Raw genomic sequence first — 17,255 nt, 5'->3', positions numbered from 1 at the left:
ATAATAATTATGATTTACATGCTTATTAAGAACTCTAAAACTTACTTAAGGTTTAAAATTACTTTTATTATTAAACTGTGCTATATGTTAAATTGACATAATTATTGTTGTTAAAACACAATGTCATGCATATATCAAACATGATAATAAGCAAAATGTGGAAACAAAATGTACAATTTCAAAGGAATAAAAAAAAATGCCAAAAAAATATGCTTTTCTGACTTAAAATGCTTATTATTGTAAACAAATCTCAGTGCAAACAAAGGTGTTTAGTTCATTTCAAATTTGGAATGGAAAAAAATACAATAATTAAGAAAATCCTTTTTCCAAATCCATACAAACATGAAAAAAACATAACCAAATTCCTGCAGAAAATTTCTATCAAATTAAACCAAGTCGGCTCTTTCCTAAGTGTAATGGAAAACTGTAAAGAAATCGACCAATTTAAAAAAAAACGGTAGTCATGAAAATAAGATTTCTTGTTAATGTTACATGAACTATGTGTAGGACAAAATGTTACAGAGTGGCAAAATGGTACAATGGAGAGACTAACAAAATCCCCGAGGGAAAGTCCCAACTTATTTTTAGCATTGGCAGACAAAACTCCCATAAGATGTTCACCTTTTCTTGCCATGTAATTTGCAACATATATTGAGTGAGTTTTATAGTATTTTTTACATCGTGTGATGACTGTGATCCAATCAAATATGACATAATGCCTTTGCCCGATTTTGGGAAATGCTTACAATACATTATAATTCCTATATCTTATTTTCATGACAAACGAAACTAGACCTGTAAATAACTTATTTCAGACAACAACAACACCTGCTGTTTGACCATGTGGATAAATCTGAATATCACAAAAAAAAATATACCATAATCATAATGTGTACATTACTGGTAAAATACCGTTACTCATTAAAAAAAAACAAAAAAAACTTTATTAACAGTTTAGAAGTTCAGATTTATGTACATGACCACTGTTACATATTGTGCTCATCAAAGGACTCATTTGCATATTTTAAGGAGAAGCTTTAAATTATTCTCTTTAAATTTCATAACACAAACTAAATTAATTGAAAAAAACATGATACTTTTAATTTTCACTAAAGTTCATCTGATTTATATATTGATATTATTTAAGGCAAATGAGCAGCTTTAACAAACATCACCAAATAAAGCTGGCTACAAAAATTAGGGCCCCAAACAGATGTGTATGGACGGTGTGATTTAGACCAACCATCTTCTCCTAAAGCGGAAATGTTTGATACTTTCAGGGTCGCCGTGGAAATATAATCATCCTCTGTCACTCTATCCCTGTGAAGGTCAAAGTTATGATTAATCTAGTTTTAGCAAATGAAATCATTAGTTGTTTTTTAAATCTATTTTTAGCATATGATGTCATTCATGATGTCCAAAAGAGCATAAAAATTTGCGTTGCAAGGATTTGTATTCTGATTTATTTTGCAACAAAGAAACTTAATAATATTAACAAACGCCTTGTGACGCTCCAGGACTAAGACATATTTAATGCTGTGTTAATACCTTTAATGTATACTATGCATAAAATCATGATAAACTCATGTATTTATTTGGTAACAATTTGCCCGAAAGACTCATTCATGAATGAACAACACTGATGATTCATGTGTTTTGTCAGAAGAATTGAAATTAATTCACCACAAATATTCATTCATAATTGTTTCTTTCCCAGAACTATAGATAACAGTAAATTGCTTGATGTTTGCGACAGTTTAATATTCACAAATTTTAAAAAATGAATAAAGTCTGAAATGTAAAAAGAGGAAACTATTAACTGACTAATTGTTGTCTGTGTTCAGATATGGGTGTGGTTAGTTTAAAAAAACAATTCAAAAACTTTCAAAACAAAATTATAATAATTTAACCTCTCAAAACCTGGCCGAAAAAAAAAAGCATGTCGCAAACTTCAAACATTCAACAGTATGTCAGAGCAAGATGCTAACAAATGCATAAACAACCACTTGAGCAGAATAAATGAAATAACAATCATGATCAACTAACAAAATGCAACAATCAAATAATTAGTTCTAGTCCCTTCAGAGCTACAGATAAGAGTCGTAACTGGCAAAAACTGCACGCTTTATCATGCACCAATTAAGATATAAAATGCAACATTTGTTTGTATCTGTACCAATACAAAATGATATACGGGCAGACCATTACTACAATCAATTTACAACCATTTACAACCAACAACAGCTTTGACCACATCCAAGATACCACTAAACCAGTGTAGAATCAATTAAACTCTTATGCAGTGACTTCCCTTGTCCGGTTATTTTAATCAATCTAGTTCAGTGTTTAGGTACAAGCCTTTCGTGCATATAATATACATGTATGCGCTACGATGTACCAGTAGACTTTAACAACCACCATTACACTTTATTGAAAGAAACCAAGGTCATCACACATCACAAGTTACATATGGGTGTACAATACACTTTAAGCAAAAAAAATATCTGTAGCTCTGTCCCATCCATGTCATTAGTTTAACCATGGTCCATTTTGTAAGTTCACAAACAGAATGCTGGTTAAGTTAACAATTCAAATGTTGGTTATACCATTCCGACCAAACAAGAGTACATAACAAGGGTAATAATGGAAAGTTTAATGCATTCAACATAATAAACAACAAAAATGCATTCTTTAGGCCATCAATATCATTATTTTGAATTTAAACTCAAAATCATAGTTTCAGAAAAAATCAAAGACATTTTAGGAATATTATATATTTTGAATTGACTTAGTTTATTCATTTTGTAAAGGTTTAGATGATACTTTGACACTGGAACATTTAATCAACAACATACAGTAAGTAATGTACATGTATATAATTACAATAAAGCATCATTTAAAAATCAAATATACTCAATTATAGAAAAACAATGATTACTTCAAACTAATTTTTACTGAATAAACTTTGATTGTCACAGAACGGAACTTACCAATCTTTCATTGACAGTCGGATCTTCTCGCACATCGAGGGGAACTATAAATGATGCAAATTGTGTACAATACAATTATTACAAAACATCAAATGAACATTTTTGTTTTTCATATTGAAAGAAAATAAAATAATTGATATAATCAACATCCATTTATATCAAACCATTTTTTTATACCTGATGGGTTTATGTTAAACTCCACCCCTAAAGATAAAAGAAACAAAAAGGAACTTATTCTACATTTAGCCACACCCTATGATCCTGTCCATATTTTTATGGTCAGAATTGGATATTGCACCATTGTCGAAAATAATCAGACAACAGAGGGTCTGATGCTTTGGATGCTATAAGTAGGTCCGAGTTTGAAACATGATTCAGCATTATAAGGTCAGAGGTTTAAACCCCTGCCGTGTGCCCTTGGCATTAAAAGAAGGAAAGTACTTGGAAATAGCGTTATGTTATGCTCTCTGTTACTAGAGGAATAAAACATATCCATCTATCTAACTGGTTAAACCAAGGAAAAATTGTATCATGTGTAAAGGTGCTTCGCTCCGAGCACATGAAGGTACCAAGAGTTCTTTTGGCAAAGAGCTAGGGTATCGCTTCTGGAGGAATATCTTGTATCTAACTCTGTTTCTTCGAGTTTTTTAATATCTGAATTTGACAGGGAATTACAGTCACTCCTATCTCATGTCACTGATGGTATTTAAAAAAAATTAAGTCATGATGGCATCAACCGACGTCAAGCCATAATGCAGCCATTATGCGCAGGTAGACCTTGATCAACTCGAATAATGAAACAAGCTTTGGTCTTCCAACAGACCGACCGACATGTGCAAAGCAATTATATAACCCCTCTGCTTCGAAGGGGGGCATAATTAAACTAGATGTTCACTGAAAACTGATACTTCAACTCATGCATTTAGTGACATATAAATTTCTACTGTCTACTATATAAGAAAATAAAATATGGACAATCAGAAAACCTTTTTTCAGCTTACAGTCACACTGACCTTGACCTTTGACCCACTGACCTCAAAATCAATAGGGTTCATCTGCTGGTCATGACCAATAAGCCTACCTAGTATGAGGTCCCTGGGTCAAAGCGTTCTCAAGTTATTGATCGGAAACCGTTTTTCATGTTAAGGTCACACTGACCTTGACCTTTGACCCACTGACCTCAAAATCAATAGGGTTCATCTGCTGGTCATGACCAATACACCTACCAAGTATGAGGTTCCTGGGTCAAAGCGTTCTCAAGTTATTGATCGGAAACCGTTTTTCATGTAAAGGTCACACTGACCTTGACCTTTGACCCACTGACCTCAAAATCAATAGGGTTCATCTGCTGGTGATGACCAATACACATACCAAGTATGAGGTTCCTGGGTCAAAGCGTTCTCAAGTTATTGATCGGAAACCGTTTTTCATGTAAAGGTCACACTGACCTTGACCTTTGACCCACTGACCTCAAAATCAATAGGGTTCATCTGCTGGTGATGACCAATACACATACCAAGTATGAGGTCCCTCGGTCAAAGCGTTCTCAAGTTATTGATCGGAAACCATTTGGTATTCCGACCGACCGACAGACAGACAGACAGACAGACAGACAGACCGACCGACATGTGCAAAACAATATACCCCACTTTTTTCAAAAGGGGGCATAAAAATAAAGCATTATTCTGCTGAACTCCCAATTGTTTAATAACAAACCACATGGGGATTGCTTTTTCCTGCACATTTAATGAAAACATAGTATGAACAGTTTTCACTGTTAGATGCACAAATTCCATGATCATAATTGCCTCACACTTCACACATCAATGTATCACTACAATGAATTTACTTTTTGATTATTAATCTATTTCAAAATCAGAATATTGATAACATTTTCCCATTGACTTATAAAAGAAATCTGGAAAAAAGATTTCCTCGGGGATCAAATATGAAAGTCAGTGAATGGAAAACTGCATCTAATCGATGCAGACGTCCAAACTACTTGCAAACATCATGCGATTTGTTATGCAATTTGACGGCACTCAGACTACTCAACATTTTACATGTGTCTCAAGTCAATACATGAGCACGTACCTGTAGCCCCACTTTGAGGGTCTGGTTATACTCCGGATGGTCACTGCAGTACATGATTTTGGTTTGCACCTGAAAACAAACCATGGGTTTAACATTATTATAACAAGAGCATCATAGAGCCAACGCGAACTCTTGTCTGTTTTTGTTTTCGGTCAAACAAGGGGCATAACTCAACATTTATTAATCTAAAATTATGCCCTTTTTATCCATGTGGGTTATGTCTCTGGCAAAATGTGTACCAATTTTCATCTGAATATCTTGAACAGTTTTTGAGTTATTGCCATGCACAATGAACCATCGCTGATGACACCAAGACTGTCTTAATTGCCAGAGCTTTTTTAGTAAAAAACGACGAGCTAAAAAGAAAGCACCAAAAGTATTGTAACAACGGAAAGAGCATTAATGTTATCTTTTTTTCATATCTTTAACAGATATGCATCGGTCTAAAGTTGCAAACAAAAATTAAGTTGGTTTCAAAATTTTAGAAAATAGTTCCCTATCCTACAGGAAAAATCATTGCAATATATCATTAACAATACACATCATTTCTCCACATTTAATATCACTCACTACTCTGTTATTAAGACTATGTTAAGTTGTGTAACGGCATACCTCTTTTCCAGCAAAGTTCATGACCAGGTATGGATCGACCAGTTCTTTCTGTTCTTCTCCGATCCTGAATAGTTTCTTCACACCTTGCAGGAATGCTGTGTCCACTGAAGGAGAGATAAATAAAATGTGTTAAGATTAAATGATACCATTTAAATTTTCATCGATTGAGACTTAGATTTGGCGGACTGAGCACTCTCTCAATATTGTTTTGGGATAATGAAACAATGCATGGTTCTCAATAAGTTTCAGTTAAAACATCACGAATAGTAACCGACCAGCTCCTACTTATTTTACTGAATTTTCACTTATTTTTCCAAATTCCCATTTGAACTGTCAATTTTGGCAAGCAAGCCTCTTTTATTAAGAAGTCTGACAATGTGCTTCCATTTATCATAATATTGGTAAGAGCTGAGAATGTTTAGTTAAACAACTGGCAACTTGTCCATTTACACTGTTTCATGTCGGTAAGTGACTAAGGTGAATATTTGACCATTTAGAATTAAAACGATGCTGGAAGTCATTCAATTTACCATTTACAGAATTACATTTCATCAATAAATAATAGGACATAGCAGTATAAACAAATGGATTACTTTGACCTTCCTCGGACAAACAACCTCAGACAAGTCACAGGCAGAGAGAGGCTACCACTTGTGCCATGTTAATTGCATTTACAATGAAAAGTTCAAATAAAACTAGTTCAACAATAACATAAAAATAAGAATTACTTACTTCTAGGTATATCCTCACATCTGTAGACATTGAGAGCAAATGTCGCCGGCCGCAACTGTACTCCAGCTGGACGCAATAGGTTACTGAAATGATTATAGTATACATTTAAAGATCAGGCAAATTCATTAGCAGCATATTGAATATATAGGTTTTGAAGAGCTCTGTAAAATAGCTCCAAAGAGCTTTATGTAGCTATGAGTATACATGTTTAAAAAAGGAAAATAACTTAGTCTTAATGTTTATACCATAACTATTTCACTTTCTGTTTTGATAACCTGTGAATATGAAATATAGTAAATTAAATGTATATACTTTAATAATGTAATGATGACCATAATAAGTGAATTTTTACTGCAATCTTAAAAATTAACTCTTTACAAAGTGATTATTTTGTTCATTATAGCTAAACTGAAGCTATCAAGAACAATTAAAATGCAAATTCAATACATGTCATAAAATATAAAGAAAGTATTAATATGATTTCCTCTTCGTATTGATCTGCATCACTTCTATTACCTATCGAGACATATCGGTTTTTCAATATCATGTATCCCTGACTGAGCACTCCACTTTAACAACACTAACTCTGCAATTTCTTTTAGACCTCATGTTTCTTTCTTTCCACATAAAAAATAATAATTTAAATATATTTGTTAAATGCAGTTGTTAAGTAAGAGGTTCCAGATAAAGACACCATCTACCTTTCAATGTCTTCTGATTCATCTTGAGTGTGACCTTTCATGGACTGAAATAACAAACATGATAAAACATTATGGTTAAACAACAGCAAGCATTCTACCAGAGAACATTTATCAAAGAATACGCTTTCATTTAAAATTTCTTCATGAAATTTGTGCTTCATTAACATCAGATATAATAATTAGGAGAGCACCACAAGATAATGTATGTGTTTTCACAATCAATCAAGGGGAATTATTCATCAAGGTATCATGTTCGTATCTTAGACTTTCTTTGAGTTATGGCCAAGTTTTTGCACGATAGCAACACCAAAGGTACGAGCTACGGGCTTCCATCAGATGATAATTATACGGGGCTCAGTTTAAGTATCAGGAATTCATGCCCAAAGCAGGGTAAAAACAATGTTTGAAATTGTTTCTGAACTCATTATTTATTCATTTCAATGTACTTCCTTCTGCTTGTTTATGTAAATGTCCAAGCAAAAAACAATCTTTACAACTGTACAATAGTCTGACATTAAAAAAACTCTATCTTGATTTCAAGATTTATCCTGAGTTTAAGAACCCCTGTATGACAGTAGCTAAAAAACAGACGATATGGTTATAATATCAAATTCCGGTGGTGTATCTCCAAGCCTTATAGGAAACCTTGCCACCCTCTCTCCACCTCCTGTTACAAATAAAATTTAGTCCTTGCCAAAAGCAAAATCAAAAATATTAAATAAAAGTCCCCTACCGGTGGTGTATCGCCCGGGCCCAGCACGATGGCACAGAACTTGAGGTATCCCTTGGCTCCGGCCATAGTATCCTCAGGATCACTGAGAAGCAGCCATTTGTTTGCGAACGCGTGGTTTGCCTGTTCCCAAACCATACCGATGTCCATCTACAAGAAACAGTGGTATTTTGTTGATGTGATGTTTGAATTACTGTGACATTTTTTTAATTATCGACAATATTGAAGTAAGGTATTTTTAGAAAACTATTTTGATATCCACAATCATTAAATGGAGACGTTATTTACTTCTTTACTTACTATGTAGTGTAATAGTTTGCAAACAGAAGTTAAATGTACTATATTCATATACAATGTATGAACGTACCAAACATATAGAACCAGAAAGCATTGACTGTTTTAAAATTGTGAATTTGAAGGTTCCTTGTATAAAATAATCATCAATCGTACCCTCTTTAACACACGCTTACCTTAAAAGTACCAATCAAGGCATCGGATCGGAGTTTCTTTGAGTTGAAGACCGAGAACTCCAGAAATTCATCAAACAGTTCTGCAGGGGACGCATTAAAGTTGAAGAAGAAAGTTTCATTCCAAAATGGGGAATTTGTGGATTTTTTCACACGGGTCTGTTTGACCTGATTATAACATGAGACTTTACAAACAGGCTTGATGTTCGAGCCCTCAATCTGCCTCCCTTCCAACACCTTAATGCGGATCTGAAACACATGAATTGTGTTCAAACCTTAATGTATTAGTGACATAATATACATATTTTAAGAATTTGTGCAATATTCCCTCATCAAATTGATGTTACTGTCAAAGCAGCAGAAGATGATCAATGTTTCATTTAAATGCTAAGTCAAGGTTAATGGTTAGTTTTTGATTATTTATTTTGAATGAACTTATTTTTTGGTGTATATCCTTTTAAAAGAGGCCATAATATGTTTCAAAGAATACATTTTAAATAACCCAATTAACTTACAACTAAAAAGTAACACATATATTTTTACCTGGAAGTCTTGTGGTTTGTTTGACAGTTTCCCGCGGAATCTTCGCCGTCCCATTCTCTTCTTTTTCTTCTTGGGTCTGGGAATGGGCTGTCCGGTAGCTGGGTCAATCTGTGGGGGACCTGGATCAACTTCCTCTTCTTCCTCCTCTTCCTGGAGAGTATTTATAAAATGGAGAATATTTTACGGCGAGTTAATTGACAAGAGTGTTAAAGGGAGATCATTTCAGGGGAGCAAAAACTAATCGGAGCATTTTAGTGGGAGTAGTCACTAACTAAATACTCATAACAGTGAAACTAATTAGAAAAGTGAAAATTAGGAATTGTATAAGATGATTTTCATCAAAACAGAAGGGTTAAATTAGATTTTTTCTTAAAAATAACTGTGATTATATCATATTTTCACAATAAATATTTCCGGCAATCAAAATAATTCTCATCAGTATATATGAAAGAAAAAATGTTGGTTAATTTCTCATGCATATATAATTACCCATAAAGAGGGTCAAAAGTCAACCTTTAATCAATTATTACATGCAATTAACAGTAATCTCAGATCATTGAAGGAATTCATATAGAATCTATTAGACATATTAGGTATAAAAGAGCTATGCTTTGTGAGTCCGTTTATTGGATCATTTCCATGTATGATTACTATCTTAAGTAGCAATAATCATCCTTTTGAGAGTCAGTATTGGGAAACACAAAATAATGTCTTCCTGTTAACAATTATCCTTGGAATGGAACAAGTTACATTAGGAGACTATAAATTAATTGCTAGATTTTCATCCCCGCCCGACCACTATTTTTCCTGCTGCCCCAATAAAAATTACTGACTCATATAAAAATGTTGAACTAGGGTTTGTATTTGCGTATCGGTCTGGTTCTGTCCAGGACTGGCGTTTATTCATACTGTCAATGTATAACATTCACATGTAAAAAAGAAGAAATGTGAAAAACACATGTGTTATTGTCCTTAATGCAATAAGAAAGAGCATGGACCATATTCAACTGTAAAGCAGTCATCTAAGAAAATAAAAGATTCAATGTCACCCCTGCCCCCATTTAAAAACAAAATTGGATGAAAACCTAGCAATTGATTTTTATTTGCCTTATTTGGAAATCAGAATCGGCTCAGTAGCTGGAATGTCAATACTTATAATGTTCTGTTGGTAGATTCCCTTTTACTATTCATTCATGCACTTGGTTAATTAGACCATTAATTGGAAACAATTACATGTAACGTTTATTATCATAAATAAAATGGGGGTTAATTTAACATGGTATAATTATACCATTAAGAAATGTCAGTTTATATATACACATATATACATTCTTTGTGCCAGTAATGTTACATTCTAAATTCCTACATAATTTTTCCGAGAAAGATGCTTTGAGAATTTATATAGGTCTAAAACTTCCCGAAAATTTAACCACAGAAATCTGCAAAATCTCCAATTTGACAAATTTATTTTTATTTTTTATCTTATTTATTTCTGGTGCAAAACTTCAGTTTTATATTTTGAAGGACGCTGAGTAACATTGCATTCACCATGGGCATTATCACATATGCTTCAAAATCAATAGTCAATACACCAAAATATGCATCATTCAAAATATTCATTTCATCAAATAATTTATCAATTTAAAGCTGTACTCTCACAGATTTACCATTTTTTATTTTTTGTCTTGGAAAGGGCAAATTTTTGCGTAAATATCTGCAAACTAATGATAAAAGATTGCCGACAAAATATCAGATCGTAGATTTTCATATTTCCGTTCGAAAATAAATGTTTTATGGCTTAAACTGTTACTAAAGGATAGGCAATGCATAAAACATCAATTTTTGAACATAAATATCAAATTCTGCAATCTATTTTTTGTCAGCAGTCTTATATAACTGGTTTCCATGGATTTTCGCAAAAATTGGCTCGTTCCAAGACAAAAAAAATAAAAAAGTTGTCAAAATGGTAAATCTGTGAGAGTGCAGCTTTAAATTTCGCAAACTAAGTTACCCCACTAATCTAATATTAATAAGATTAAGATTAAGTTAATAAGATTTGCAGAGAAATTTTGGAGAAGCTGTAATAACCTTATTTAGTTTATAACAGAAAGTTTAAGGGCATCCAGAATATGATATCATAATAGGATATAAACTTAAAGTTAGTTAATCATGGTATTTATTTTTCTCTTTGAATCAAACCTCGGGATTCTCCTGTCCAAGCTGTGTATGGAAAAACAACAGGACGTTGTTAGATTCAAATCAAAATTGTGAGGAAAGTTAATATTATAACAAAGGATAATTACAATTAAACATAGAAGAAAACTTTCTTTAAAACAAAACCACAACAAAAGTAGTATTTAGCGCTGCGACTTTAAATGTTTTAAATTACTGCTCTTTCATCACACAAATCATGATTAAATATCTTCTTTTTAAATATAATGAGCATTCACCTGTTCATGCCCTTCAAATCAATTCTATTTCTCCACAAAATAACATGATGTAATATTATCGCTTCATTTTCAAAAACTGTCATATAACAGAAGACTCTGTTTCTGCGCTGAATCTTTAATACTTGAAAATTATGACTGTTAGCCTTATGAAAAGCAGTTTTTCGAGCAACCAGCACTGAGTAGATTTTATCAATTACTTCCCTTTGTTTAAAGGTTGTCCAGTTAGCGCATTGGTTAGCACCCTCGCTTCTCAACCAAAATGAGTTTGGATTGTGGTCACTAAACTGGACAAGTCGTTTGCATTCAGGTACTCCATTTTCCCCAACAAAAATGACCACACCCTGGCGTACCACCATGCCAACAAGAGTGATTATTATAAATAATAGTGCAATAACTGGTTTCACATTGTAAAACAAAGTTTAAACTAAAACCTTTAATCCTTCTCTTACCTCCCCCAGATCTCCGTCCATGCCAACCTCTGTCCCGGTCGTGTCGCCGGAGCTGGCAGCAGCTGGGGCTGCGCCAGGTTTTGGAGCGGGAGGGGTAAAGGTCACACGCATCTTAATCTTTGACTATAAAATGTCAAACATAAAATTATAAGAACCTTAAATCAAAGATAATAACTTCAGTAATATAAAAAATTGGTGGACACGACCCTTGCAGGGTGAAAGGTCACTAATTCATGGTCTGTTTTTTTAACTGAAAATCAAAATCAAGCAGATACTTGCTGCCCTTTTACACTATTATGCAAGGGGTCGACTAGGGGTCGACATGGCGTCGACAAGGGGTCGACAGCTACAGTGATTGACGGTGTACATACATGACTCAACCTTAACCCATGAACAGGTAAAAAAAAATATTCTTTAATTATAGATATTTTATGCATACATATATCGTGTATTGTGGTTCTAGTAGATGATAAAGCACTGGGTTGTTCAGGATGCAGGCCCCAGTTTCTTTAAAATTCTGAAGTTTTTAATCTTTTGAATATGCTATTTAAACATGTGTATGTTGTAAATGGAAAGGAAATTAATTCTGGTGTTTTCCTATTTAATGACTATTTTTACATCATATTTCAACTAAGTGTTAACTTCCTCCATTAGGTCATTAAATATGCAAATTAAAAATTTGTGAGTTATAACTAAAAAAATCATCACTATTGTTCAAATTGTTCACTAAAATTCTCTATCAATATATTCTATGTGAGAGAATAGAATTCTAACAGAGTAAAACCATGTAATATTGTAAACCAAACAAGGCAGTATAGTGGTAAAATTAGTTGAGTTATTGAGTAATTGCTTAAAGTATTTTCAAAATACTTGGGTCAGGTAATACACACAACGTGGAAAATAATCTTCAATCTTGGCATAAGTATAAATGTACACTGTGAAGCTGTATGCAGCAGGATGTTTTTTGGGTGGGGATGTAAAAAGCATATGATGAGCATATTGCTCTTTCCAAGTAATAGTAAGATGACATGAAGTAAAATCTGAATGATTAAGAATGAGGCGTAGCTAACTAACTTAGAATACAACCTCATTGGCTGACACATTGTCAATGATGATTCTGACACAGGGAGTGTGTATCGGATAACACTGGTGAAAGTTGAAATCTTAATGGTTAAGTTGAGTACTTAATGATAGCCTATCTGCAATGTTATTGCTGAAAATGTATATTATATTCTTAGAAAATGTAAGTTTTTCAATTACATTTAATATAAAATGTTTACTTGCTTCCCATGGAAAGTTATCTGCATTGAACATTTACACAATGTCACAAGTTCTCATAGTTTGTGTTCTGTTAATAACATTTTTCTTTTCACAAGAAATATATGAAATTCACACACTTTCCAAAGAGAGGCCAATATATATAAGTGAAATATTCATCTTCACGTATGTACCTGAGGCAGCGGTGTGTTGTTCCCATCGAACAAGATCGTGTCCACATCTTTAGTTCCGCCGTTGGAGATGTCGGCAAGAGGAACTTTGGCTGTACCAAGCAGTCTGGAAAAAACAGAATCATAGAAGTTATACATGTTGTTAATAAAAGTTAGTGTTTATTTGTTTATCTTTGTCTAAACTATAACATTTGCAGGCCGGGCACAGCCCTGCTGCTGTGCGCAACTGTTAAGTAGAACAAAAATAAAAGCTGTCTGTTCCTTAGTGTTCAGCGCAAAAAGCCTTTTGAATTCCTCTTTTTGGGAGTTGTAATCTACTTAATGGATTAATGGTTGTCAGAGCTCCTGTAAATGATTAAATATGTATCCGTCCAGCAATCCCATTGCTGGAAGCATGAGTCTGAATACTAATAAGAACTAGAGATTGCTTTTTTGAAAAAGCGCATGTCTCCCCCATTGTGTGGTCGTAGGTGAGAAATAATCAATGATGGACATGAAATTTGTACTTCCTCCCTACCAAGTTTGGTGAACCTAGGTCAAACCATTCTCAAGATATTGAGCGGAAATGTTTTTTACATTGGGGGTCGCCGCGACCTTGACCTTTGACCTAGTGACCCGAAAAACAATAGGGATCTTCTACACCTCATGACCAACCTCCCTACCAAGTTTGGTGAACCTAGGTCAAACCGTTCTCAAGATTTTGAGCAGAAATGTTTTTTATATTGGGGGTCGCCGCGACCTTGACCTTTGACCTAGTGACCCCAAAAACACTAGGGATCCTCTACACCTCACGACCAACCTCCCTACCAAGTTTGGTGAACCTAGGTCAAACCGTTCTCAAGATTTTGAGCAGAAATGTTTTTTATATTGGGGGTCGCCGCGACCTTGACCTTTGACCTAGTGACCCCAAAAACAATAGGGATCCTCTACACCTCACGACCAACCTCCCTACCAAGTTTGGTGATCCTAGGTCATGCGGTTTTCCAGTTATCGATCGGAAACGAACAAAGCATTCTCCTGATATTGCACGGAAATATTTTTTTACATTAGAGGTCACAGCGACGTTGACCTTTGACCTTGTGACCCCCAAAATATAGGAGTTTTCTAAACCTCATGATCAACCTCCCTACCAAGTTTGGTGAACCTAGGTCAAACCATTCTCAAGATATTGAGCGGAAATGTTTTTTTACATTGGGGGTCGCCGCGACCTTGACCTTTGACCTAGTGACCCGAAAAACAATAGGGATCTTCTACACCTCATGACCAACCTCCCTACCAAGTTTGGTGAACCTAGGTCAAACCGTTCTCAAGATTTTGAGCAGAAATGTTTTTTATATTGGGGGTCGCCGCGACCTTGACCTTTGACCTAGTGACCCCAAAAACAATAGGGATCCTCTACACCTCACGACCAACCTCCCTACCAAGTTTGGTGATCCTAGGTCATGCGGTTTTCCAGTTATCGATCGGAAACGAAGTGTGACGTACGGACGGACTGACGGACTACCGGACTACCGGACTGACGGACAGGGCAAAAACAATATGTCTCCCCCAGAGAGGGGGAGACATAATTAAAAAAAGAAAAGAAATATGAACCAATATTTTTTGTTTATGTTGAACAGAATAGATTATGCCAAACTTTAGGCACGTAGCTAAATGTACGAATAAGAAGTTGGGTAAAGAAATTTTGACTGGTTGAAGTTTTCATCATACCGAAACCCCCGAATTGGAAATAAAAACAGAAGGGGTTAGGCATTGATCTGTGTAATCTTAAATTGGCCCTTGCTATGCGCCTGAACTTGCACTATTGAAGATAACTCAGGCAAATTCAGTAGGCATATAGCTAGATACCATATTGGATGTAACACACGGTTTTCTTTACATTGTTTTTGAATTCATTCAGCCATACAGCTATAACTCACACTTCATTAATTGTTTCTAGCTTAAGTGTAAACAGATTGATCATTATTCATTAATACAGACTAATAACTAATGTTCAACATGAATCATCATCTACTACTAATAACCTTGACATGTATACGGTCATCAATCAAAGGGCAACAACTCTTTAAAGCTTAGACCATTTCCCCTGAGGCTAAGCACTATGACCATGTCACAATATTGTAAATGACTATTCAACCATACATACAGGCTTTAAAATCTCCATGTAATAAAATCTTGCCAATAAAAATATTAGGCTATATTGTATCAATGTATGTAATGATTTCCATGATGAATGAAATTTTACTATAAACATTTTCTGTGCAATATTGTACACAGACTAAATTTTACAGCGATATATGAGAATTATTTTCATACCATTAATTTTACCAAGGCCATAAAACAAAATTGTTTGGTAAGGGTAACATCTTGTGCAGTATTTTTTTTATTAAGCTTTATGTTAGAATTTTATTGTCATCATTGGGGAATGGCGTAAAAATCTTCAGAATAAAGCTTTCTAAAGTACATATTAAAACATACACACACAAAATTAAAACATAAAAAAAAAAAAAATCAACTAACTATAAAAACAGTAGGCCAATTTCGTAGGTAGGGTTGGGTCACCCGAACCAGAAGATTTTGTTTTTATGCCCAAAAAATTGGTAGAACTCCAGATATAGGGTTAGATGTTTTGATTTATGCATTCATTGGCAACAGTTACTGCTTTTGTATGCATGATTTTTGTGTTTAAATTATTATGCAATCATTTTTTAGTAAATTTGTTAACATTATCAACTATCTCTGTTATAAAAGACATTAATATTATTACTATTTTCAAAAATACAGTGGAAAAACAGGCAGGACGTGGTCTGAATCAGCCAACTGTTACCTCAAACTATATAAAAAGTAAAAAAAAATGCACAAGACATTAACCATTTATTAAGAATAACAGCCTTACTACTGGTATACATTATTGTCATACATCATAAATCGTAAATGATTTCATTCAGTTCAGTGTTCCCTGTTAGGGGTCATTTTAATGTTACATGAATGATTCTGATGCGCTTAAAACTAAATACATTTTGAAATTTAAATCATTTAGTTTTCCTTGCTCATTTTATGGCGACAGAAAAAGGTGTCACTTAATGAAAGTTCAATTTTATTCCTCAATATAGTATTATACATAATATCATTTCTTAGTAGGAAGTGAAAAGACTTCAGCTTAAATACTTTGAAAGGACAGGCAATTATCAATTTCCTGATTGGAATTCATCGAATACCACTGTCAATGAGCTCCTCTCTATATATATAAGCATCTAAATGCAGGGTATACATACAGACTTTATAGTGAATCATGTTTCATGAATATCTAAGGCTATAAACGACTTATTTAAAATCATTAATCCATAACATACAGTAGATTCTACTCCTGACAAAAATTCCTTCATTAGTTGCATGTCACATTTATAAATGGAAAGCATTGACATGATTTTGGGTTTTAGCCTGATTTTTTAAAAAGGACAAAGAGCTGTCGAAGAGGGACAAGGTTTAAGTGAGGAAAGGGCACATTGTATTGGGCTGTAAAGAACTTAAACATTAATTTCTCAAGTTATCAAAAATGGTAGGATTTGTGTTTATTTGAAGTGAATACTAGGTTTCAACTCCCAATTAAATGGGTGTCAAGTTAGTATGTTTATATAATCATATAATAAGTTATAATCAAAACCAAAAAAATATTTTGACTTTCTTGATCATTTAATTCTATGAAAGCGAATTGAGGGTGCACATGCTGCCTGGTCTCCAAAACACTTATCTAAAAACATTCACATGATTTCAGAAACCTGGTGATGTAGTGAAACCATGTTATATGTATTAATGGATGACTTTGTAATAACACAGCTTGCATATTTCACTACCATAAATAATATCATGGTCAATAATCATCATCAGCAGCAGCAGCAGCAGCAGCAAAATCATCATCATCATCATCATCATCAACATCATACATTACCAGAAACCTCAGCAGCACTACCAACATCATTTGCAGCAGCAGCAGCAGTACCACTTACTTGTAAGACTAAATCCTTGACAGTAAAATCCA

At 34.0% G+C, this 17,255-nt stretch overlaps 1 protein-coding gene across 7 annotated transcripts in view; it reads right to left on the bottom strand.

Moving 5' to 3' along the window:
- Positions 1-17,255, bottom strand: part of LOC128212035 (myoferlin-like) — a 75,445-nt gene that overhangs the window by 52,177 nt on the left and 6,013 nt on the right. For 3 of the 7 annotated variants that reach the window (XM_052917261.1, XM_052917265.1, XM_052917263.1), the window contains exons 4-14: positions 13,220-13,322; positions 11,769-11,891; positions 11,069-11,089; positions 8,870-9,019; positions 8,330-8,575; positions 7,863-8,009; positions 7,130-7,173; positions 6,429-6,511; positions 5,697-5,800; positions 5,085-5,153; positions 2,991-3,034 (exon numbers count right to left, since the gene is read on the bottom strand). In XM_052917261.1, coding sequence (XP_052773221.1) covers positions 2,991-3,034; positions 5,085-5,153; positions 5,697-5,800; positions 6,429-6,511; positions 7,130-7,173; positions 7,863-8,009; positions 8,330-8,575; positions 8,870-9,019; positions 11,069-11,089; positions 11,769-11,891; positions 13,220-13,322 — 1,134 coding nt within the window. Of the gene's footprint in view, positions 1-1,243; positions 1,321-2,990; positions 3,035-5,084; positions 5,154-5,696; positions 5,801-6,428; positions 6,512-7,129; positions 7,174-7,862; positions 8,010-8,329; positions 8,576-8,869; positions 9,020-11,068; positions 11,090-11,768; positions 11,892-13,219; positions 13,323-17,255 lie in introns of all 7 variants that reach the window. The other 4 variants (XM_052917262.1, XM_052917267.1, XM_052917264.1 and 1 more) reach the window with 2 other exon arrangements.

The sequence above is a fragment of the Mya arenaria genome, chromosome 12, assembly GCF_026914265.1.
Source record: "Mya arenaria isolate MELC-2E11 chromosome 12, ASM2691426v1".
Lineage (NCBI taxonomy): Eukaryota > Metazoa > Mollusca > Bivalvia > Myida > Myidae > Mya > Mya arenaria.
This window is presented reverse-complemented; position numbering and strand designations above follow the sequence as displayed.